Genomic DNA, 24,495 nt, shown 5'->3' with positions numbered 1-24,495 from the left:
TATCCAATTCTGTCCAATACCAGGTCATAATCTGTTGGGTTATCAGATTTAGAGTTTCCAAATCCAACTGGTTTAGTTTCCAAATCCAACTGGGTTCCACTCATTCTTGATGTCAGCCACCATCTGAAAACCTCACAGCAGCAAGGTTTTAAAGACCAAAAACCCCTGGTTCAAACTGTGAATGCTGGGTCACAGAGGGACAATGAGAAGGGCTATCCAGATTAGGACTAAGCTAGAACAAACCTTAGGAGTCATTGAGACCAACTCTCCCATTTTACAGATGAGGAAGCTGAGGCCCACAGTGGTGGAGAGTCTTGCCCAAATCACCCAGGGAGTAAGTGGCAGCATCAGGTTTTGAAGGCCCATCATCCAAGTTGAAGTCAATTCCTAAGTCTAGAAGTTAGGCTCTCTTCACCAACCTCCCTGATTTCCATTGCAATGGGCATCATCCCATCCCTTCTGCAAGCTGTCCAGACTATTTCAACCCACGTGAGCTTTGTTTTTCTTTGAAATGATAGAGAAGAGAATGAAGAGAAAGAGGATAATGACAAGAATGAGAAAATGAAGATTAAGACAAAGTGAGAGAGGGAGATGAGAGAATAAAGAGCAAGAAAGAGAAAAGAGAAGCGAGAGACAGAGAGAGGCAAAGAGGGAAGGAGGGACAAGAAGGAGAAAAAGAGTGAAAAAGAGATGAGAGAATAAAGAGCAAGAGAAAAAAGGAAAGGAAAAGAGACAGCTTGGAGTCAAAGTCCTGAGGCAGAATGCAGCTACATTTGGAATTGAGGATGTGGGTTCTAATCTCACCCCTGCCCCTTCCTCCCTTTCTCATGCTTCCAGAAGAGGTGATTCAAAGTGACACTGTTCTCCAGCAACTCCCAAGGGACCTCCACTCTTCTCTGCATCTGCAGACTGGGAGATGCAGAACTTTCCCATGGAAAAGACTTAGTAAGCAGATGAGCAAGTCACTTCATCTCCCTGGGCCTCAGTTTCTTCATTTGAAAATGAGGAGGGGGGACTAGAAAACTTCTGAGATCCAGTGCTGCTTTAAGACTATGAGTCTGTGGGTCCAAGACTAGATTAGGTAACTGCCTAACTTCAGAGACACCCAGTCATCAGGCTGGATGAATTCTGCAAACACTGCAATTTTTCAGGGACCCTTGCAGTTGTAAGGGACTCAATTTACATAGTGGAGGAAATGTCTACCATGGAAGGACCACAAGCCTCATCACTTCATTCATGGCTCAGGGTTTTCTATTCTGCTCTAACTCTTCCCCTGTTAGCATCTTCTGTGTCCCCTATACCCCCCCCCATGATGCTATATGTTCTGGGGCAGCTTAATGAAGGACTTTTCCTTTTGATAATCAGACCTGAGATTTCAATGTTATTGAGAACTCCCAGGTAAGGAAACTCCTTTTATTAGTGCAGATGCTACCTACTCAGCAACTCATCCTTTTGGAGTTGCCCAAGTCACTGAGAAGTGAAATGCCTACCAAAGGTATCACAGTCAGCATAGCCAGGACATACTTAACTAAGAGTTCCTGGTTTTTTCTCATCTCTAACACTTTACATGAAGACTTCCCAACATATTTGGGCAGGAAAAAGTAATAAGCATATCTCATTTGACCCTCAATATAATAGTACCTGGCACATACATACTATTATTATCATCATCCCCATTTTACAGTTAAGCTCACTGAGGCACCCTGGATTACCCAGGTTCTCTAAATTCCCACAGGAACCAAGTAAGTCACCTTCTCAGGGGATGGTAACTAAAGCTGTAAAGGGCCTCAAATAATTCCATTCCAGGACAGACACCATTCCAATAGTGGGAAGGAGGAAAGGGTGGGAAAGGCAATGAGCAGAGTCAGATCTCCTCCCCTCCTCACAAATGGAGGACAATATAATCCTGTATTTTTTTGGACTTAAAAAAATAATCTGCTGGAAAGATAGGTCTGATGGAAGCACTGAGCTTCCCTTGGGCTTCTTGCCACACTCACCAACAGCGTGGATGGGGCTTCCCTTCAGCACACCCCAACTTCTCCTGGTTACCAGAACCAATCTACTGGAATTTCCAGGCCTGGGGTTAAGAGCTCTGATTTGGGTATCCCCATGCCAACCAATCTTGGGCCAGAGGGGGCCCCTTTCTGGTAGAGTCGAGTTAAGCTCCACCCACTGCTTCCAGCTCTCAGCTTCCTAAGAACTTTAAGACTTGGCTCCTTCCCCCTTGTCCCTGGATTTTCCCTTGGCCCAGCCCTGGGACTGGTTATAAATAGCCATGGCACATCTGAAGGGCCCTTTCAGCCACAATTCCACATTTGGTTAGAAGGGGAGAGGCCCTTCCCAAAGCTTAGGAAAGGACAACGCCCGGTGCTCTGTGTAATACCTGCAGTTCTGTCTCCCATCCAATATTCACTGGTTCCCAAGATATGATGAGCAGCCCAACCAGAAGAGAGAACATGAGAACGTGAAAATCAGGAAGATGAAGACCCCAGTACAGGGTGTCCCCCTATGACAACCCCACTAGGGCCACCAAAGGATCCAGCTTTGAAGAAGTTTATCATCCCAATCATGAACACTCCAATGAGACCCAAACCAGTGCTGGATCCCCAAATCCTGATGGTCACCCAATTCTGGACTCAGTGGACCTGGGTTCAAACTCTGACTCCAATGCTTACTACTTGTGTGATTTGGGGTATGGCACTGGGCCCAGTTTCCTTCTCTGTAAAAACAGAGGGGAACAGACTAATTGGTCTCTGGGGTTCCTTCTTGATCTAACCTATAGTCACACAGGCCAGCCCACTAGCTCAGGCTACTCCCCTTCCTCTCTTTCCTTCCTTCCCACTCCCTCCCTCCCTCCCTCTTTCCCTCTCCCCTCCTCCCCTCTCTCATTAAATTACCTTGAATTAATTTATCTGTGCCCATGTTTTATCTCCAGTTCCCTCCTCCACCTTGACATAGAAAGCAAACTCCTTGGGAACAAGGATATCTTCATTGATGCCCTTGGATTTCAAATACATTGTACACAGTCGATACTAAATAAAAGTTTGCTAAATTCAATCTCTCCATTGAACACTCTCCACTGAATCTTTTAAGAGGCAGCTAAGTGATATAGTAACTAGTATACATTGAAAGTGAAGTCAGGAAAACCTGAGAGGGATGAGATTTGGGGGTGGGAGTCCCTAATGATTTGTTCCCTTGGACAGTGACTAGAGAAGTCTATGGACCCCTTCTCAGAATCAAATCTTTAAGTGCATGAAATTAAAATATACAGGATTATAAAAGAAATTATTGAAAGACAGCTATGGAAATATTTTTAAAACAAACTCACAGGGGCAACTAGGTGGCGCAGTGGATAGAGCATGGGCCCTGGATTCAGGAGTACCTGAGTTCAAATCCAGCCTCAGATACTTTGGGCAAGTCGCTTACCAAAAAAACAAAACAACAACAAGAAAAACCCAACTCACAGATGCCTAAATTACAAATACTCGCATTAAATAACTTCTATGATTCTTTTTAAAGCCAAATCAACAGTCAGATGACTTCAACTAGAGCTAGAATTCATTCCTTTTCTCTACAAATACCTCTCAAGAAAAAAACAAAAAACCCTTAGTCCTCCAGGGATTATAGGATCATAGACCTATCCTGAAAGAGATCTCAATAGCCAACTAGAACAGTACTCCCTAATTTTACAGAAAAGAAAATTGAGGTAGAGACCAGAGTTATACAGTGTGTCGTTGTTGTTGAGTCATTTCAGCCATGTCAGAAATTCTCTGTGACTCCATTTGTAGCTTTTTTGGCAAAGATACTGAAGTATTTTGCCATTTCCTCATCCAGCTCGTTTTACATAGGAGGAAACTGAAATAATCAGAGGGAAATGACTTGCTCAATGTCATACAGCTATTAAGTGTCTGAGGCCAGATTTGAATTTAGGAAGATGGGTCTACTTGACTCCGGACCCTGTTCTCTGTGTATGTAAGAGACAGGATTTGAACCCAGCTTCTGCCTCAAGAACTGTATTCTTTTATTTTTTAGGTTTTTTTTTTTTTTGGCAAGGCAAATGGGGTTAAGTGGCTTGCCCAAGGCCACACAGCTAGGTAATTATTAAGTGTCTGAGACCGGATTTGAACCCAGGTACTCCTGACTCCAAGGCCGGTGCTTTATCCACTACGCCACCCTAGCCGCCCCAAGAACTGTATTCTTGAGGGAACTTCCACATCAAGATTTCTTCCTTTCCTTCCCACATGACTACTCAAGTCTTCCATTTCCTTCCCAACCAGTTTTTTGAATGTCTGTTCATACCCAAACCTTCCATTTCCTTGCAACATTGGCACCTGGCTCCTATCCCTATCACTTTCCCTAAACTATCCTCTCCAGGTAACAATGACAACTTTTGCATCAAATTTTTCTCCCAGGAATCCCCTCTTTTCTGCTCTGAGCTATCTGACATAGTGGACTACCCTCCTTGGACCTCTCTTCCCCTGCCATCCCCCCAATTCTCCCTTCCTCTTTCCCCTTCCACCCTCTCAATGAGGATGTTTCCCCAGTTCTAGCCCTTTGCTCTTCTCTTCCTACAATCTCCCCACACCCCTTCTTTAGACCTTTATCCTTTCTCAAGGTTGAACAATCTCTTGTTTAATCTCATCTCTTTTAATAATATAATATAATATAATATAATATAATATAATAATCTCTTTTAATAATATAATCTCTTTTAATCTCATCTCTCTGGCACCAGAGCTCCACACATGAATCTCAGATAATCTCTTGGACCCACCTCTACAAAGGTACTCCACTGTAATCTCAAATCCAAAATAACACAAACCAAAATCCTCAGTTTCTATCCTAAACCACCTTTCTCTTCTAATTTCCTGACTTCTGTCATTCTCTTGCTCACTTGAGGTTAAAACTCTTTGGGACCTCTTTGTCCGCCTCTCCAAATCTCATCAATTCTTCACACTGCCCCTTATCTTTTTCTACTGCTACTCCCTTAGTTTCAGGGGAAAGAATATTGTGGTTTGAATCACTTATTGAAGCCTTAGGCAAGTCACACTACCTTTAAGGGCCTCAGTTTCCTCATCTGAAAAATGGGGGGGGGGGGTGAACTAGATGGCCTGTGAGGGTCCTCCCAGCTCCAGAACATTGTTTCTATGACATAAAGTCATAAAATCTTAGGGTAAAAGAGGTCATATATCATATTACTCCCTCTATTCCAAATGCAGAAATTGCAGTAGTCACATGGTTTCTGTCTCTATTTCTGATGACAAGGCAGAATCTCCATGCCCTCCCCTAGATAGTGCAAACTCCTAGACAGCAGACTTTCATTTTTGCCTCTGGATTCCCAATGTCTGGTATACAGTAGGACCTTAATAAAAAAAATTGCTGAATTTAGTCAGATCAAAAATCATGTTTTTATTTGGCATCTTCCATCTTCTAGGCATTGTGCTAAGGGCTAAAGATACAAAAGACAATAGATGCTCTTCAGGAGTGTAATGTCTCTCCATTGGAAGCTTTACTAAGTGGCAGCTAGGTGGCAGAGAGAAAAGAGTGCTTGACTTGAAGTTAGAAAGACCTAGGTTCAAATCTAGCCTGTGTGGTTCTCAGGAATTCAAATGCTTTGAGTCCTAATTTTCTCATTCATACAATGGAGATAATAGTAACTTCAGGACCTCCCTCACAAAGATATACTCAAAACAGGACTTCCCCTAGGCTCAAATGAAATAATCTGTATTCTATAAAAATCTGCTTTTACAATCCCTTCAACTATTATTTTATTATTATTCCTATCTTTGCTCCCCTCCCTGCCTTCCATAGCAGACCATTCCATTACTTTGTCTTTCTAATTGACCGAAGTTCCTCCTTATAATGAACCCAAACCAGACTCCACAAAACTTCCATCAATCCATGGTCTAAGAGTTCTGTTTCCTGAAGCTATCCAGAGCCAAGTCCATTTTTCTTCCCCATAATTGCCTTTGTCAAATATTCAGAAGGCAGTAGGAATCAATCACTTGGAGGCAGTAAGTGACGCCATAGTGCATAAAGTGTTGGGTCTGGAGTCAGGAAGACTCATCTTCCTGAGTTCAAATCTGTCCTCAGATATTTATTAGCTGTGGGGCTCTGGACAAGTCATTTTATCTTATTTGCCTCACTTTTCCTCTACATGTTTACCTCTAAATGAGCTGAAAAAGGAAATGGCAAACTATTCCAGATCTTTGCATAAAAAAATCCCAAATGGGGTCATGAAGAGTCAGACATGACTAAAACATGCCTGAATAACCATCAGTCACCTTAGTCTTCTCTCCATACAACCTTCAATTCCATTAACCTTTCCTCATACAATCAGATTTTCATTGGATTGCTTTTTTTAGGAACAAAAAAGTTTATATATTGCTGTGGTTAGCAAAAGCTAGAGAGAGAGAGAGAGATTGGTAGCTGTTTTTATCATCAAGGAAAAGTAAGGGAGTAGCAAGAATGGATATAGGAACCTAAGAACTTATCTGGTGGATCATGCTCTCCAAGAGTAGGCTGGTCTCCCAGAGGAAGACTACACCATAAGGGATAAGCAACAAAGAAGGGTATGGGGTCATAGAGATTATTTGGGGGATCATGGTCCCCAAGCAGGCTTGCCTCCCAAAGGAAGATGAGTCAGGATCACTGTTTTATTCAAAATCTCTCATCACACTGCCCCCCGCCCCCATTGACCTCTTCTCATTTGTTCTTCCTTCTTGAAGAGGACCGTGACATCAGAGAGGTGATGCCACGACCTCCAAGTGAATTGGATTTACATGACAGAGGGCTTTGGGCTCTTCTATCAAAGTACAATATGCTAATGTCCCTCTTAATGATTGACACCCAGAGAAGACATAGAGAAACTGATATGAAGAGAAGTCAGACCAGGGGCAACCACATACATGATGAATATAGTAATGTAAGAACAGCCCCCAAGCAAACAATACTGAATGCTGCAAAATCAAAATGAGTAAATACACTCCTAAAAAAAGAAAATATGAGAAGTTACTTCTTTGCTTCCTTTAAAAGGGGAGGGCTATGAGTGCAGAATACTACACAGAATGTCAAATTCAGCTTTGGTGTTAGTTGAGCTGGATTAAGAATTCTGAGACACAGCATTATGTGGCTCTTCCTCTTCCCCTTAGTCCTAAAAGGACCTCAGAAGTCACCTAACCCTGCTCACAAAATATGACCAAGAATGGTCCCCTGAGCTATTGAGAATGGAGTCAATGGATCTGGGTTCAAATCCCCCTCGGATGATTTCTACTTGTATACCTTCACATTCCTAAACCTTGGTTTCCTCATTTGTAAAATTAGGGTGGATGGACAAGATGAGCTTCTTCAATGATCCTATGAAAATCTCCAGAGAGTGCTGTCTAAAGCAGTCTGTTCTTTTGAACAGCTCTAACTATTAACAGTAACAACTGTAATGAAGCCTATCTTTTTTCTTTATTTTTCTTGGCTTTTTTTGGCAACATGGCTAATATCAAAATAGTTTGCATGACTTCACCTGTATAATGGATGTAAGTGCTTGCCTTTTCAATGGGGGCAGGGCTAGAAAGTAGAATCAGAATTCAAAATGTTAAAAAATAAGAAATTTTAAATTAAAAAAATAACAATCCTAACTTACTTGACTTATAATATGGTCTACCTGTCAATCTCCTTGGATCTTTCCAACAACTCTATAATAGAAATTTTCATTTCTATGTTACAAATGGGGACACCAGAGTACAGAGTGGCCAAGTGAATGTTCACACAGCTAGAGAAAATGTTGGAGGCAAGGTTGAATGTAGGCCCCTCCCGACTTCAACTTTCAAGTTCAGTTCAGTACTCTTTCACCACTGCCACAACCTTGCCTTGTCATTCTTTTCTCAGGCACACATATCCCCAAGGCCTGGGATCTGAAGGTTAGACTCCTAACCTTTCTTCATCGAGCACTACCAAAGTCTCCATTTCTAAGTGATCCCAAATTCCTGGTTCTCCAGCCAACTGGTCTCCTGCCCCCTAGAGCTGAGGACATGAGATCAGTGGAAAGTGATGTCATTCCCTTTGCTAGAATGTAAGCTCCATGAAGGCAGGGCTCATTTCCTTGCTTGTTTTTGTATCCTGTAAAGGCTTAATAAATGCCTTTTCATTCATTCAGGGTATCCAAGGGATGAATTGTTGCTTAGTACTTTTCAAACCAGAAATAAAAGCTAAATGAAAACCACAAGACATAAATTCTGGCTTCACCAGCACCAGCTAGTGGGAAAACATGCAATAGCAAGTAGATGGGAAAAACCAAAATAAGACAACATTGAGCATATTTGATGGGAGTGAAGAGATATGATGTCAACAACATTTCACAAGATTTCAATTGGGAGGAGACCCCCAAATTGCCTAGTCCAACTCATTTTTCTGAAGATGATGAACAAAGATTTTTTTAAATTTTTTTCTCTTTTTTAAAAAATTATTTATTTATTTTGAATTTTACAATTTCCCCCCTATAATCTCACTTTTCTCCCCCAACCCCCCCACAGAAGGGAGTCTGTAAGTCTTTACAATGGTATACATTGATCTATGTTGAATGTGATGAGAGAGAAATCATATCCTTAAGGAAGAAAAATAAAATATAAGAGACATCAAAATTATATAATAAGATAAGGTTTTTTTTTTTTAATTAAAGGTAAAAGTCTTTGTTCTTTGTTTAAACTCCACAAGTCTTTCTCTGGATACAGATGGTATTCTCCATTGCTTATACCCCCAAATTGTGCCTGATTATTGTACTGATGGAATGAGCAAGTCCATTAAGGTTGACCATCACCCTCATGTTGCTGTTGGAGTATACAATGGACGATCAAAGATTTAAGTGTTCTTCCCAAACTCACACAGGTTGTAACTAGTAGAGTCAGAATTTGAACCCAGATCCTGAATCCAAATTCAGTGTCCTCTTCCCTATATTTAACATCAACTGTGAGCTGACTCTTCCCCCAGGAACCACAGTTGATTATGAAATTAGTAGAACTTAATTAAGTCTGCTCACAGGGAAACCGCATGAAGGCCAGGAAAGTGCACATGGTCAAGAGAGAATGGGCTGAATGTGAATGTTGGCTTTGCCATCTGCAGCTTGTGGGACCCATCGATAACCACTGTGCCTCAGTATGCCCAAGTGCAATGAACTTTACAAAGTTATAGGAAGCCTCGAATATACCAATACACTTAAACTATAAATCTTGACATTGAGTATCCAGGAATTCAAAGAAGTTGATACCCTCCTCACTCATGCAGATCAGCTCCTATAAGAAGAGTTATTTTGCTGCCTTCCCCTCCCTTCTTAAGGTTGGGGCCTGTGGACACGGACCATTGCATTTTCTAGTTTTGCTGAATTATTTCTTATTCTCTGTTATGTGGTCCTTTGGAGTGGTAAAAGGAAGAAAGAAAGGTGAAAAGAAAATTTCAATAATTTTTATTATAGACTTGAAAGGTTGAAAAATTCATTATCTTATAACCCATCTATTAATAAGGCTATCCAAACTTGAACTGGTTGGTTCTTGGATAGCAGACAGGTGGTGAAGTGGATAGTGTGCCAGGGCAGGAAAATCAAGGAGTCCTAAGTTCAAAAACACCTTTAGATACTTAATAGTTGTGTGACCCTGGGCAAGTCACTTCACCCGTTTACCTCAGTTTCTTCATCTATAAAAAGGAAATAATAATAGTACGTATCTCCCAGGTTCTTGTGAGGATCAAATGAGATAATCGTTGTACAGTGTTTAGCACAATGCTTAGTACATAGTAAGTGCTATTTGCATGTTGTTGTTCAGCAGTTTGTCAATGTCCAACTTTTCATATCCCCATTTGAGATTTTTCTTAGCAAAAATGCTAGCGAAGTTTGCTCCAACGTATTTTATAAATGAGGATACTTAGGGAAACAAGGTCTCAAACACAGGGTCTCACAGCTAGTAAGGTTTTCCTGACTCCTCCCCCATGGGTACAAACTCAGGAGTTTGTCAATCTTGGTAGGACTTACAAAGCAAATTACACATGACAAGGCCTTCTAGATCCCAGAATCATCTCTATATCACACTAGGGCCTCAATAAAGAACTTTGGTGGATAAATGTTAGCTATGATCTTATTTGGAGAAAGAGACTATGGCCATCCATCCTATCCATGATTTAAGAACCTTAATAAATCAACTCATTTGCAACTAGGAAGTGACATCCTATAAGAAAGATGAGTTGGTCCTGTTGCTAAGTCAGAGACTGATTCTTGACTTTTAGACCTAGGGGGAGCACATTTCAGGGGCTTCCTAGAGAGACTAAGTTTTTATTTTATTTTTATTTATTTAAGGCAATGTGGTTAAGTGACTTGCCCAAGGTCACCCAGCTAGGTAATTATTAAGTGACTGAGGCCAAATTTGAACTCAGGTCCCTCCTGACTCCAGGGCCGGTGCTCTAACCACTGCGTCACCTAGCTGTCCCCGAGGGGCTGAGTTTTGAGAAAGTTTTAAAAGAAGGTGACAGAGACAGATTTGCCCTAGGTGGGAGTGACATCTGCAAAATGGAAATTAGTTCCATATGTGGGAAGGCTTAGATAGAGACTGAGGAAAGAATTCAAGCAGGTGAGAAATGATGAGAAGAAGGTAAAGGGTAAAGTTGGAAAGTCTGATCATTAGGGTAGTGAGAGATTTGTTTATAAAAGATATTGGTGGGGGGCAGCTAGGATAGCATAGTGGATAGAGCACCGGCCCTGGAGTCAGGAGGACTTGAATTCAAATCTGACCTCAGACACTTAATAATTATCCAGGTATATGACTTTGGGCAAGTCACTTAACCCCATGGCCTTGCAAAACCAAAAAAAAAAAAAGGATATGGGGATGGGGGGAGCACGGGAAAGAAGCATTTAGTAACCTCCCATGCTAATGCTTTACAAATATCTCATATTATTAAAAATAATAGTATAAGAAGCTATTGTTTTAAGTTATAATATTATATCAATTTTCAAAGTTGCATTAGGTTCAAGAGCAGGAGCAGGGAACATCTGGCCTGCAGGCCATATAAAGCCAGTAAAATCATTTGGTTTAGTGCTGCCATGACAACCATAGGTGGAACTTGAAATTCAATAAGCCTAGGAGTTTTGGGTTTTTTTTTTTTTTTTTTTTAGGTTTTTGCAAGGCAAATGGGGTTAAGTGGCTTGCCCAAGGCCACACAGCTAGGTAATTATTAAGTGTCTGAGACCCGATTTGAACCCAGGTACTCCTGACTCCAGGGCCAGTGCTTTATCCATTGCGCCACCTAGCTGCCCCAAGCCTAGGAGTTTTTAAGGGTGAATTAATTTGTTTGACCAAATATAGCAGGTTAATTTTTAAGCTGATAATTTTGTATGATTTTATAAATATCCAAATGACTTTTTTTTTGCAAGGAAGTGGGGTTAAGTGGTTTTCCCAAGGCCGCACAGCTAGGTAATTATTAAGTGTCTGAGGCCGGATTTGAACTCAGGTACTCCTGACTCCAAGGCCAGTGCTCTACCCACTGCGCCACCTAGCTGCCCCTCCAAATGACTCTTGACAGATAAATGGTTCCCCACCCCTGTTCTAGAATATTTTCAAGACCATATTTAGTCAAGAAGTCAGAATATTTGAATGGGAGTAGGGGGAGAGAGGTAACTCAGAAACCAAATATAACCAGAATAAGAATCTTCCTTGACCACTTGGTCATCAAATGGAGGGAAACTCACTACCTCCCAAACAGTCCAAAAATGGAAGATAAATTAATAAAGCGATATACCAGTCCAGAAACTTAACATGATTTTTTTTTTTTAGATTTCTGTAAGGCAATGGGGTTAAGCGGCTTGCCCAAGGCCACACAGCTGGGTCATTATTAAGTGTCTGAGGTCGGATTTGAACTCAGGTACTCCTGACTCCAGGGCTGGTGCTCTATCCACTGCGCCACCTAGCTACCCCTTAACATGATCTTTGATTAGCTATGTGGACTACTACAATGGCATCTCAATTAGACTCAGGACTATCCTCTTATGCATCTTCATTTTCCTTGGGTATACATCTGACACCTCATTACCCTACCCTGCTCAATCATCTTCAGTGGTTCCCTATTGCCTCTAGGTTCTAAAGTTCTTTATAGATGGGTAGTGCTCTATCTTTCAAGTTTCACACAGGGTTTGGTATAGATAAAGCTTCTCTTTTCAGTATCCTTATACATTGAGACCATTCCTCCACATCTCCCTTCTCCATTTCATGCATTTTAAGTCTTATCCTATGCTGACTCAAAGAATTCCTATATATGTTAAGCATAATTGTACATATTCAGCTTTTACCAGAGTGTTCGCCACCTGGGGGGGGGGGATGTAGAAAAATGTGGAACTCATACACTTGTAAATGGATGAATTTTGAAAACTACCTTTGCATATAAATAAAATAAAATGAAAACTTTCTATATTGGAGTTTGATATCCCAGAGGTCTAAGGATAGATTTTAGGGGATTCACAAACTTGAATGGGAAAAAATTATATCTTTTCCCCCACCCTAGCTTTGGTCTCCTTTGTAATGTTAAGAGAATTTATTTTATGGATTTGAAAGCGTTATTCTGACTCCCTAGATTGCCAGAGCAGGGCACAAAATGTCAGAAATCCCAGCCCTCCAAAATGCTTCTACTGATATTCCCCCATCCTCCCAATTTTCCTTTCCGCTCCAAATTACCTTATATTGAACTTTCTTGCATTTATTTTGTATATATTTATGCTATATCCTTCCAATAGACTGAAAACACCTTGAGGGTAGTAAATTTAAATCCAGGTCTTGGGGCAGCTAGGTGGCATAGTGGATAAAGCACTGGCCTTGGAGTCAGGAGTACCTGGGTTCAAATCTGGCCTCAGACACTTAATAATAATTACCTAGCTGTTTGCCCTTGGGCAAGCCACTTAACCCCATTTGCCTTGCAAAAAAAAAAAACACCTAAAAAAAATAAATAAATCCAGGTCTTTCTGATGCCAAAGGCCATTCCCTTAGCCACTATGATGTGTTTCTTCTCCAGAGCTAAGGAGATCCCTCTTCACATTCTAGGATATGGCATCATGTCTCTCCCTCTTCTGACCAACCAGTCTTTTCTTCTCCAGGTTCACAATCTCTAGCTCCTTCTCTATCTTTATATGTTATGGAATCAAGTCCTCATCTCTCTTCTGCATAGACTATATTTTGACTTTCTCCCCAAAATCTGGTGTCCTGTACCCAGTACTATACTCTAGATATGGTCTGGCCAGGGCTCAGTAGAGAGCTGGACACATTATCAACTTTTCCCTATTCAGAACAATGAGCCTTTCCTAAGGAAATCAGATGACAGCACAGTTCTTGGCTCCCACATTGTATGTTGACTCATGTTAGGTTAGCAGACGCTAAAACCCCCAGATTTTTTTCAATTACTGTCTAGCCAATGCCTGCCCTGTCTTGTATTTATATAGAGGATTTTTTGTACTGAAATACAGGATTTTACATCTATTACCATTAAATTTCAACCTCCCCCCCCCATCCCATTGTTTAAGCCTGCCATGACTCTTTTGGACCACAGACCTCCCATCCAATTTATCAGTAGTCCCTGCCTGTTTCAAGTCATCAGGAATCTGAAAAGAATGCTATCCATGATACTAGATATGCACCACTTGTGTAAATCACTGGACTTCCCTGAGCCTCGGCTTCTTCATCTATTAAATGAAGAGTCTGGATGGTTTCCATGATCCCTTCTTTCTAAGTCAAGGATTCTGTGATCTAGGATGCCATGTTGACTAAATTGGAGGCAATATTAGAATCCTGCGGCCACTCTGCTAGAGACCTCTCTCTAGGCTAATGAGGATAGAATAATTTTTGTTCTTTTGAGATCTAGTCTTAATTCACCTAATCGTGTTATTATCTAACCTTCATCGCTCCAACCTGTTAACAAGGATACTTTGAGAGCCTTTCTCAAATGCTTGCTTGAATCCAGGTAGTCATGGCATTCTTGAATATATCAGTCTAGTAACTGTCTTATAAAACAAAATAAGATAGTCTGACACATTTTGTTCTTAAGAAACCCAGGGTTACTTTTTAAGTGCTCATAACCCAACACTTAAAAATACATTCTACCGCTTAGAAGACCATAGTCAGAATAGCAGAATCTTTCTTCCTTTTCTGAAATCTCCGGTATTCAACCACTGCTTACCCAGTCTCTGCCAGAAGCCAGGAGACAGGGTCTAATGAACTTTATATAGCAATGAAGTTCACTTTAAGCATACATTCTGGTTCTGCAACATCAGATCCCAAACCACAAGCTTATTAGGCACAGTGTAAAAAGGACTGGACTTTAGAGTCAAAAGACCAGAATTCAAATCCTGCCTCTTACATTTTTTAGCCATGTGCTTTGGGCAAGATATTTATCCTTCCTGAGTATCAATATCCTCATCTGTAAAGAGGGTTGAACCAGTGACCTCAGAGAACTCAGAGAAACTTATGTTCCTTTGATATTCCAGGGGCAGCTCAGTGGTGTAGTGGATAGATCATTGGGGCTGCAGTGAGGGTTCAAATCCTGCCTCTGTGATTGCTGTGTGACCTTGGCTAGCTGGCTTAACTTTCCTGGCTTCAGATTCCCTATCTTTACAATGGAAGAGTGAGACTAGTTGAATCATAACATCTCTTCCAGCTCTAAGATCTAAGATTTTATAAACCTTCCAAACAGGAGTGGGGGGGGGGGATTGAATGAGATAACATATGCAAAAGTAACTGATTATAACTCAAATTTAGGGGCGTCTAGGTGGCACAGTGGATAGGAGTCAGGAGTACCTGGGTTCAAATCCAGTCTCAAACACTTAATAATAGCCTAGCTGCATGGCCTTGGGCAAGCCACTTAACCCCATTTGCCTTGCCAAAAACCTAAAAAAAAAAATCAAATAACTCAAATTTATAGACTACTGTAAGTGACTAGCAATTTCCTCAACCCTTGCAGGGAGGGATGGAAGGATTATGGAAGTTTGATTAACCTCATTTTACAAAGGAGAAAACTGAGGCTGAGATGGCTAATGACATGATTAGCTATATAAGTAAAGTGCCATATAAATCTAGTTATTATTTCTTTTAATAAAGTGACAGGCAAAGGGTGTGCTGTCTCTCTCTTCCTGCCTCAGGCCCTCCCTACCTCACCCTCTGTCTAATCATTCAGATGTTATATCCCCTCCAAGGCCCTGCTCAAGTATTAACAAACTCTTCCCAAACCTCCAGGGGTTTGTCCAGGAAAAAGAGAATGACAGTGAGACCCACTTTCAGGCATGGGTCCTACAGCTTATACAGTACTCGTTGGGAATGCCAAGGAGTTCCAGGCCAATGTTGCTGCCCAGAGACAAGCCAGAGTAATGGTCAGGCCCAACCCAGAATCCTAGGCTAGCAGGATCACCACAGGAAACCCTGTTGGGGAGGGGCTCTGTCACACCAGACTGATGAAGACCTGTGCCAGGAACATTTAACTCCTTTACCAAAACACTGGGCTCTGTTACATGAAAAATGACATCATTGACTCCATTTTGCCTTTTTTCCACCATTTTGTGAAGCTAAGTTTTAGGCTGGTTATAAGTCACCTGACTGGAGAAATCATAAGCTTTTTTTCACCCTCCTAAGGGTCCCCCCCAACTTAAAGAATGTCACAAAACTACCCCTTTCCCTCTGCTAATAATCCTAAGTAATACTGTTTTTCCTGTTTTTTACTCCCTCTAAATTATATGCTAACCATGTAGAAACTAAGTTTCTGGGTCTTTGACTACTGAAAGCTTTGGACCCCCTTGGTTTCTGTAACTGCATGCTGCTAAATAATTCATTTGTCTGGATGTAATGACTCAGTTTCTTTATTTAATTTGAACAGCTCTGGAGACTATGGAAAAGAGTGGCCCATGCCAAACCAAGGCAGCAGAGTTTCCCCTCAGAGAGAGAAGATTAGTAGGACATAGGCACAAATAGAATCCTAATTGGGGCAATTAGAGATGGGAGGTAATTAAGAAGTTTTGATGTCTGATGATCTGCTAATCAGCTGAAGCAGAGGAGGGAGGAGGAAGTAACTGGTCAAGGGGGAGCTATAGACTGACCAAACGTGGGATGAACATTAGAATCTCTCCTCAACATAAAAGGGAGCAGTGTTAGATTAGAGATAGATAAGCAACAGGTTATATTTATTAGGGAAGATTCCCTCAATTTATGCATAGGTCTTTGTGTTTTGGTCTAGTGATTAGGAGATAGGAAACTGGACTGTTTCCAGGGGACATTGAGTCTAACTCCTTCCTTTTTGTAAAGGGGAAACTGAGGCTGAGGAATGTGGAATGACTTTCCCAAAGTCTCATGGGCAGTAAGTGAATAGAGGCAGGATTTAAACCTGGTTCTTTCTCCTAAGTTACAGAAAATGTTGTTTCCAGCTCTGCTACTAACTAGGTTGGGTAATTTACTTCCCTTGTCTGGTCTCAGAGTCTCAGAAGTAGGAAGGGACCATAGGGGCCATGGAAGACAACTGAAGAGGATTCTTCACCATACCATCTCTTCCAAATGGTCATCTCACCCCCCAGGACCTCCATCAGAAGAGAAGGCACCACCTCCAGAGGCAAGACATTCACTCCATGAGAGCTGTAATGGTTGTGAAATGTCCCCCTACACTGAGTTTGAATTGACTTCTCCTGATTCCACCCTCTTCTAATAGTGTCCCTCCTAAATCTTGTCTTCTTCAGGCTCACTATCCTGTCTCTTTTAACCCATCCTTGTAAAATGATTCCAATTCTGATATTCTGTGTTCTGAATTCAGACATCCTCCTATGCAAACAGCAGTATCACTAAGGCTCACTAGATGGCACCAGTGATGCAGAAGAAGGCAGCTGGGCATGGGAACCCAGGAGATGGCCAGGAAGATGGGAGGGATATACAATCTTTAGACAGTTCCCCATAATACAGGGGAAGCTTCAGCCCTTCTCTTCCCCTCCTCCTCCCCCTCCCCCCCCTCCAGTCTCTCTTCTTTTTCTTTTCCCCCCTCTCTCTTCTTCTCATGCCTACCTACAAATCTTTGCATGGCATGTGATGTTGCTGTTTAGTCATTTTTCAGTTGTGTCTGACTGTGACTGATTTTGTTGGGTTTTTTTGGGCAAAGATACCGCAGTGGTTTGCCATTTTCTTCTCCAGTTCTTTTGACAGAAGAGGAAACTGAGGTAAACAGGGTAAAGTGACTTGCTCAGGGTCACACAACTAGTATGTATCTGAGGCTGGACTGGGCCACCTCACTGCCCATAGCACATAGTAGGTTCTTAATAAATACTGATTGGATTGGTCTAGGAGAGGGCACTGGTCTTAGAATCAGAAAACTTGATTTCAATCTCCACCATGGCCATTATCTGTGAGAGTTTCTGCAAGTTGCTTTCCATTCTGGGCCTCAATTTCCCCCACTGTAAAATGAGGGCCCTTAGACTTGATGACTTCCAGATTTCCTTTGAGAAAAAAAGTTATGATCCTGTGATGTTAATTTAATTCAACATTTGCTATTCTGTATGGAACAGCATGCTATACACTGGAACAAAGCAGACCAAGTCCCCTTTGACTGTGCCCCTTGATGTCCTACCACAGACAGAGCACACAACCAATGTGTCTGCTGCATTCCTGGCCAGTCTCTCTGTACTTTATTTACAGTTTGTATGACTTCCAACAATGAGCTCAGTGCCTGTAAGGTAACTGTTTATAAGAATCCTTTCATCTCTGCCCTCTGTAAATCTAGTTGTTCCAAGAGAGGTTGGGAATAGAGGTGGCCACTTACTAGGCTTGAGGGTGGGGGTGGTAAATGAACTCCTGAGGCCTTTCTGGCACGGCCCTATCCCTATCAGCATCCCTGTTCATCCCCACCAAACTAATATGACTAATAACAGAGTCCTGCTCCCTAGCATCTTATCACCCCCACTTTATCTAAAGGTAAACCTTCTAGTACTGATAGTCAGCACGAACCTCAATCTCCAATATCCACACCCCCCCCCCCAACTCCTATCACGCCTGGCAGGCTCTCACTGCCATTTCTGTGGTTATCTGCATTGGTCTTAGTTGCTATGACAACATGATGGCTTCCCCCAAGTGGAAAAGCCCGTTGTCAAGGCCGCTGCTGCCAAAGGCTATATAACAGCCAACCTCCATCAAGGGGGCGTGTGAAGAGGGGGCGCGAACTCCAAGGAGGAGAAGAGAACAGAACACAGCAGCAACAGGGAAGGGTTGGTTGCCCAGTGAGATCTGGATGGGCCTTGATCTTTCCCGCCCCCCCATCCTCTTGCCAACCAGGGGCTCTTGTGAGCCCAACCCAGTGAGATTCTCTTTCTAGTTCCTTTTAATAAAAGAGCTTAAACAGGTTGGAGCCAAGTACACTAACAGGACAGCATATGGAGAAATGAGCAAAGGGGTATCTCCCAGTGGTCTAAGGACTTGTCCTAAGACTGAGTCAGTTCCAATAGGACAGAAATACTGAACCTTCTTTTATGTCATGGTCTCCCTCTTTGGCAGCTGGCAGTGCCCCCAAGGACCCCTTCTCAGAAAAAGATTGCTTTCAAAATTTGTAATAGAAGGAATTACTAAATTTCAAGTACATGTTAGTAAAAATATATAATTGTTTTCAGCCAAGTTAATGGACCTCAGAAATCTATTCCTGACAATTCCAAGTCCTTAAAGACCCACAACCCCCCCCCCAAGGCAGAAAGCGGACAGAGAAACCACCTACCAAAGATCCCAACTATTCTGGGACCCCAGATCAAAAACTCCTGTATTAGAATGAAAGAAGAGCCAACATCAATCTCCCCATCAGGTGCCCATGGTCAAAAGACTTCAATCACCAAGAACCACCTAGGATGGAGGATGTATCTCTTCAACTCTAGGGAAGAAAAGTCTAAGGTTGCCTCTAGTCCTTCCTCTTTCCCCTCAACCCCCACCATGTCTCTCTGTCTGTCTCACACACACACACACACACACACACACACACACACACACACACACACAACACACACACACATACACCAAGACAAGGGAATGCAAGCCCAGGGGTCCAGAAAGATTAGTCTAAACTGTTGTGACATTTCCTCCTAAGCTTTCTCTTCCTTTTCAGAAGGGGATGAGAGGCAATAGAAAAGGGAAGATGGGGTAACCAAGAGACAGAAGCTTAGCAGACAGAGTGGAAAAGAAGGAGACAGGATGAAGGGATAGATCACAGGGAGAAAAGAAGCAGACAGGACAGAAGGGGAGATATATAAAGTGAACACAAAGAAGAGAGGGGAACAACTAGGCAGAAGGAATGGGAATTATCTCAAGGAAGATGTCATTCTAGAATCCTATAAACAAAACTAGCCAAAGTAAATGCAACAATTGGAAGATTGATGGATAGCTATTAATGGAAGCCAGAACTAGGAGCTCAGAATATAGACTCAGTCATCCTCATTTTCCCCCCTAAAACATCTCTGATAATTCCATTCTTTAAGAATCATATCCCCCTCTCTCCAAGGCAGAAATGGAAAGGAGTCAGGCACCTACCACAGGTCCCAAACCTTCTGGGGGGGTGGGCAAGATGCCATCTCCACCACTCTGGCTTCGGGCGCTGAGTTGAGGGGACATGGTGGGCGATTCATCGATGTATGGCATGGTCTCCGAGCCTTCGGGTGGCACCTTCTGCTCCTCATTCCCCTCCCCGTCGTAGTCGTCGGCCCCGTAGCTGAAGTCTGTGACAAGGAACAAGAAAGGCCACTGAGAATCTTCTACCAGGGCTGCCAGTGAGGGGTAGCGCAGTGGGCGCCGACGCCGGCCCCCTGCCGCCATGGCTTCCTCCAGACCATACACCAGCCCCCTACTCTAGTTTTGGGTGGTGAGAGAGCCACCTCTTTGCACTGGACCCCAAAGCCCCCGAAGGCACACTCAGAGGCTGTTCAGAGTCAGACGGCAGCAGCATTGTAAGAGCCACCCGTTTAATAACATGTCAGACGCTTATTCCAAGCTGCTGCTTCCTTTGCCTCCTGCCTAATTCCAAGACTAAAAATTAACAGCAGGAGCAGGAGGCAGGAAGCTCCCAACTCTCCTCTCTGAGTCACCATTCTGCTTTTTATAGGGAATTAGGAGGCGGGGGCAGGCTGAGCGATGTCACTTCCTGAACCCCTCCCCTCTTAGGACCATTTCTAGACTGAGCCCAGTCTACCCTGGGGGGTTCCAGACTAAGATTGGGTGTGAGGGAGAAAGAGAGAACCATTCCTAAATCAGCATTCCTAGCTCCCTCAAACCTTTCCCCATGGGAGAGAGAGTACCCAGGCTCCAATGACAGGGGGGCTACAGGGTGGAGATGAGGAGGCGGTTCTGTGGCCAAACTGGGCCAACATTTAATAGTAGGGTCCTCAAAAGTCAGGTTTAGTTCTATAATTTTACCATAAGCTTCCTTTAGAGAAGCAGCAGTTGGAAGAGGAGAAGGAGGGGGAAAGGGAGTATCTGAGTTACAATTAACCCCCTAACTGCTGCTGCAAGTACCACTCTGCTTTTTAGACTATAGGTACATAATCCCTGTCCACAAAACAACAGAGCTAATAGGTAGGAACCCCAGGTAGGACCAGTACATGGGAGCTGTCCAAGAGTCTGGTGCTGAAAGGGTTAATAGATCTGTTCCCATGGGACCCTCCAAGGTGAGGTCCTGTCCTGTAGGGTAGCTAGACCTGCCATATGTCCTTTACTTAAAAAGAGCAAGTCAACTGCCAACCTATAGCAAGGCCAGGAATCAGACAGTAGCTATTCTCCTTCCAAATGACTACACTTCCAAAGGATATTTAGAATTCCAGGATAATCTAGAAGCATGCTTCCACTTGGATGTCCCCAGCCACCAAGAATGAAGACCCAGATAACTTCTGTATGATGTCTGTGAGCAAGATTCAAACATGACCAATCCTAGCTTTTTCTTGGATACAGCATCCAGTCATTTTTTTTCCATGGGATCAACAGTTTCCCAATTGTAAAAATTGCCTGGTGACTTGGGACTGTTCCCAGTCTGGGATAGGACCCCTCTTTCCCCACCAACCACCTAGTTGGCCAAAAGCCTAGTATCTCACCCCCCCACATCAAGCAGATTAACCAAAATTGAGGAGATTTTGCTACTTTTATAGCACAGGGAGTCATTGATATGGTAGATATTACACAAATGTCTTGACTTCTTCATGGAGATGTTCAGGATTAAGGTGATGTGAGGAGATGGTGAGGGGATGACAACAGGCAGGTCAAAGCCAGGAAAGGGCCTTGATGAATCCATCATTGATCAAAAGGACCTATTTGAATGAGGCTCCTCAATAACCATCATTTCCCAGAAGAAGAAACTGAGGCTGAGAGAGTGAAAGCCTCCTTCTCAAAGTTAAATGGCTAATGCCTGGCTTCTGCCTCTAAATTCTAGGCTCTCCCATAGCTCATATTTTGGGGTATTTTTCTAGGTGGCCCATATCAAATGGTGAGGGGGTCAATTTCAGGCAACCAATGAGCCTAGGCTTCACTGAGTTGACAACACAGATTCACAGGTGGGCACCACATGCTTCCCTCCCACTACACAAATCCATCCTAACAGACTAAAGCATTGGTGCAGATGCCATATTTCTCATCTTGCATGGGCTCCTTTCACCACCCTTGTAAACTCATTGTGGGCAAAGAGTTTCTATCTCTTTTATCTTTGCAGCCCCAGTGCATGTCTCAGGCACCTGGCACCCTGGATCAATGCTTGCTGATGACTTGCGTCCAGCCATCACCACTCATCTCTGGATACTTGTGGAACAGCTCAGAGAGTCTCTGGGCCATTTCTGCTGACTCCCTGCCTTCTCCAAAAGCTGTACCTGCCCCAAACTTCCTATCCTCTCCCCGAGCCACCTCCCCCCACCTCAGGCCTGAACATCACCATTAAGTTGTCAGGGCATCTGTGTTCTGCCTGGCTTCTTTCCATGCTGTTACCAGTTATTACAGAAGCCTCGGACTGGAATGTGTGGGAGGGAGGCAGGTCTGAGCGGCACAGCACGGTGCATGACTGTGAGAGGTTCAGGAAGGCACCACTGGGGCCAACAAGGTCACCATCCTCTAGAAGGCAGACAGGCGTGTGCTTGGGGCCCACAGAGTTGCTTGGAAATCTTTCCTTTTTTCTAGGGAAGCCAAAGTGAGACAGCAGCAATGGCTTGAATCACCAGATGCTGAATTGTGAAAAGATCATACAATCTTGATGGGAAATAAGGAAGTTCTCCCTAAGCAGCTCCTTCTCCCTTCCAGGCTGGTTCAAAGGCTTCTACAGATGGGAATCCAGAGTCCATCTCAGGTTTCCTTCAAAGAACAGATCAAGTACCACCTCCTTCCTGCAGGAAGCCTTCCCTATCCCTCTCAATGTTAACCCCCTCACCCCCAAAATTACCTTACATACATAGCTATTGCTTCCCCTTATAAAATCTCCTGGAAAGTAGACTATTTTTGTCTTTGTTTTCCAAGCCTCTAAGTGGGATCTGTAACACAGTGGGTGCTCAATAAATGCTTTTTTTGTGGACTGCCCGGTAGATAGCATTGTACCACAATGTTTGTATCCCCACTCACTATCTCCAGAACCTTGGTACAAATCAATTAAGCTTTCTTAGCTTCAGCCTCATCTGTAAAATGTGTCGGTTGAACTAAGTGGTCTCTACAGTAGCTTCTGACCCTAATTATAGAGCTCATGGGGAGTGAGGAGCCATAGGTGAGACTAAGGCCAAGAGGGGCCTCCCTGCCCCTCCCCTAGACTCTATAACCAACCTTCCTGCCCATTTCTTCCTCCTAACAATGATCTTTCCACCCTCATTCCTGCCAAGGGAGCCCAGAATTCCCAGTTTCACTTTTTTAAAAAAAAAATTTATTTTTCCAACTATATACTAAGACAGTGCCACTTTTTTAAAAAAAAATTATTTGGGGCAGCTAGGTGGCACACTGGATAGAGCACTAACCCTGGATTCAGGAGGACCTGAGTTCAAATCATCAGACACTTAATAATTGCCTAGCTGTGTGACCTGGGGCAAGTCAATTTGGGCAATTGCCTTATGAAAACAAAACCAAAAAACGTAATTTTTTTTTAATTTAAGGGGCAATGGGATTAAGTGGCTTGCCCAAGGTCACACAGCTAAACAACTATTAAGTGTCTGATGCTGAATCTGAACTCAGGTCTTCTGGACTCCAGGGCCAATGCTCTATCCACTGTGCCACCTAGCTGCCCCTAGTTCCACTTCTTAATGGTGGTGGGTTGGTGGCTTCCAGGCTCCCTGAAGGACTCTAGACTCTGTGATCCTCTCTATACCTGAACCCCCTACCCTTACATGTGTTATCTCCTCTGGAGAGAAATGTTGTCCTTCCTTCCCAAAGAGGACCATGACATCAGGGCAGGTGATACCATGCCAAGCAGGTCAATTGGATTTGAGTGAGGAGGTGCTGTGCTAAGTCTCCAATCTCACTTTTTACTCCAGAGCCATATGGATCCACTGGTCAGATATGAAAAGCTGACCATGGCCCAGGATGTGAGGCAATAAGGGTTAAATGACTTATCCAAAGTCACACAACTATTCAGTGTCAGATGACTGAGGTGGGATTAGAACTCAGTCCTCCTGACTCCGGGGCCATTGCTCTATCAATTGTGCCAACTAATCTAGTTCTGAAGAGGAATATGAGCTCCCTGAAAGCAGGGGCTGTCTTGCTTTTCCTACTTATAATTCAGTTTAGCACATGAGTGCCTAATAAATGCTTCTCTATTCATTTTGTTTAGAAGTGTGTGATTCTATGATTGCTTATGCTACCACTACAGAAAACTCTAAGGGCCATTCGATGCAAGGAGCCCATATTCTTGAGTCCTAGAGAGCACTCAGGTGTGAAAGGTGGATGGGGAGGAGGGGGTGTTCAACAGGTCAAGATTGAGCTCCCCACAAGTAAGCAGAGATCTCTGAGCCATAAGCCCAGATGTCCATGCCTAGTGGACACTTCCAGGGGCAGAGACAGGAAAGGTGGCAAATAGCACTCCCCCTCCTCACTGAGCAGCCAGGGTACCACTGCTTTCCGAAGCCAAGGGCTTTCACTTCCCTAATACTTTCTATGTGAGCCCCTCCCCTACTTAGAGGAACAGGAAATCTGATTAAACTTGGCCTTCTTAAGGCACACAAGCAGCAGTATTTTCTCACCACTCCCCTTTTCCCTAAGTTCCAGAAGTATTCCATCCTGTTATAGGGAAGATGGAGATAAGAATCAGTGCAGACTAGGCTGTTATTAGACCTTGTCTCTTCCCAGAAGAGCCCAGGGGAAAGACCTGAAGAGGATGAAACTAAGAGTCATTATAGCTAAGCCAGGAAAGCCCAGTCTCGGGAACACCTTCACTCATTGTTCTCTTATTCATTCATCAAACATTTATTTAAACATCTGAGGGAAACAGGATTCTCAATCATTTCCTATTCAGAAGACAAAGTTTCACAAGGCCAGTGAT

The 24,495-nt window shown here is 43.1% G+C and overlaps 1 protein-coding gene across 3 annotated transcripts in view; it reads right to left on the bottom strand.

Moving 5' to 3' along the window:
- ABR (ABR activator of RhoGEF and GTPase) overlaps positions 1 to 24,495 on the bottom strand; it is a 291,714-nt gene that overhangs the window by 147,570 nt on the left and 119,649 nt on the right. For all 3 annotated transcript variants that reach the window (XM_074189144.1, XM_074189147.1, XM_074189145.1), the window contains exon 2: positions 19,542 to 19,726. In XM_074189144.1, coding sequence (XP_074045245.1) covers positions 19,542 to 19,726 — 185 coding nt within the window. The remainder of the gene's footprint in view (positions 1 to 19,541; positions 19,727 to 24,495) is intronic.

This window comes from Macrotis lagotis, chromosome 5, assembly GCF_037893015.1.
Source record: "Macrotis lagotis isolate mMagLag1 chromosome 5, bilby.v1.9.chrom.fasta, whole genome shotgun sequence".
Taxonomy (NCBI): domain Eukaryota; kingdom Metazoa; phylum Chordata; class Mammalia; order Peramelemorphia; family Peramelidae; genus Macrotis; species Macrotis lagotis.
Note: the sequence above shows the minus strand (reverse complement) of the source record. Positions and strands in the feature narration are given on the sequence as shown.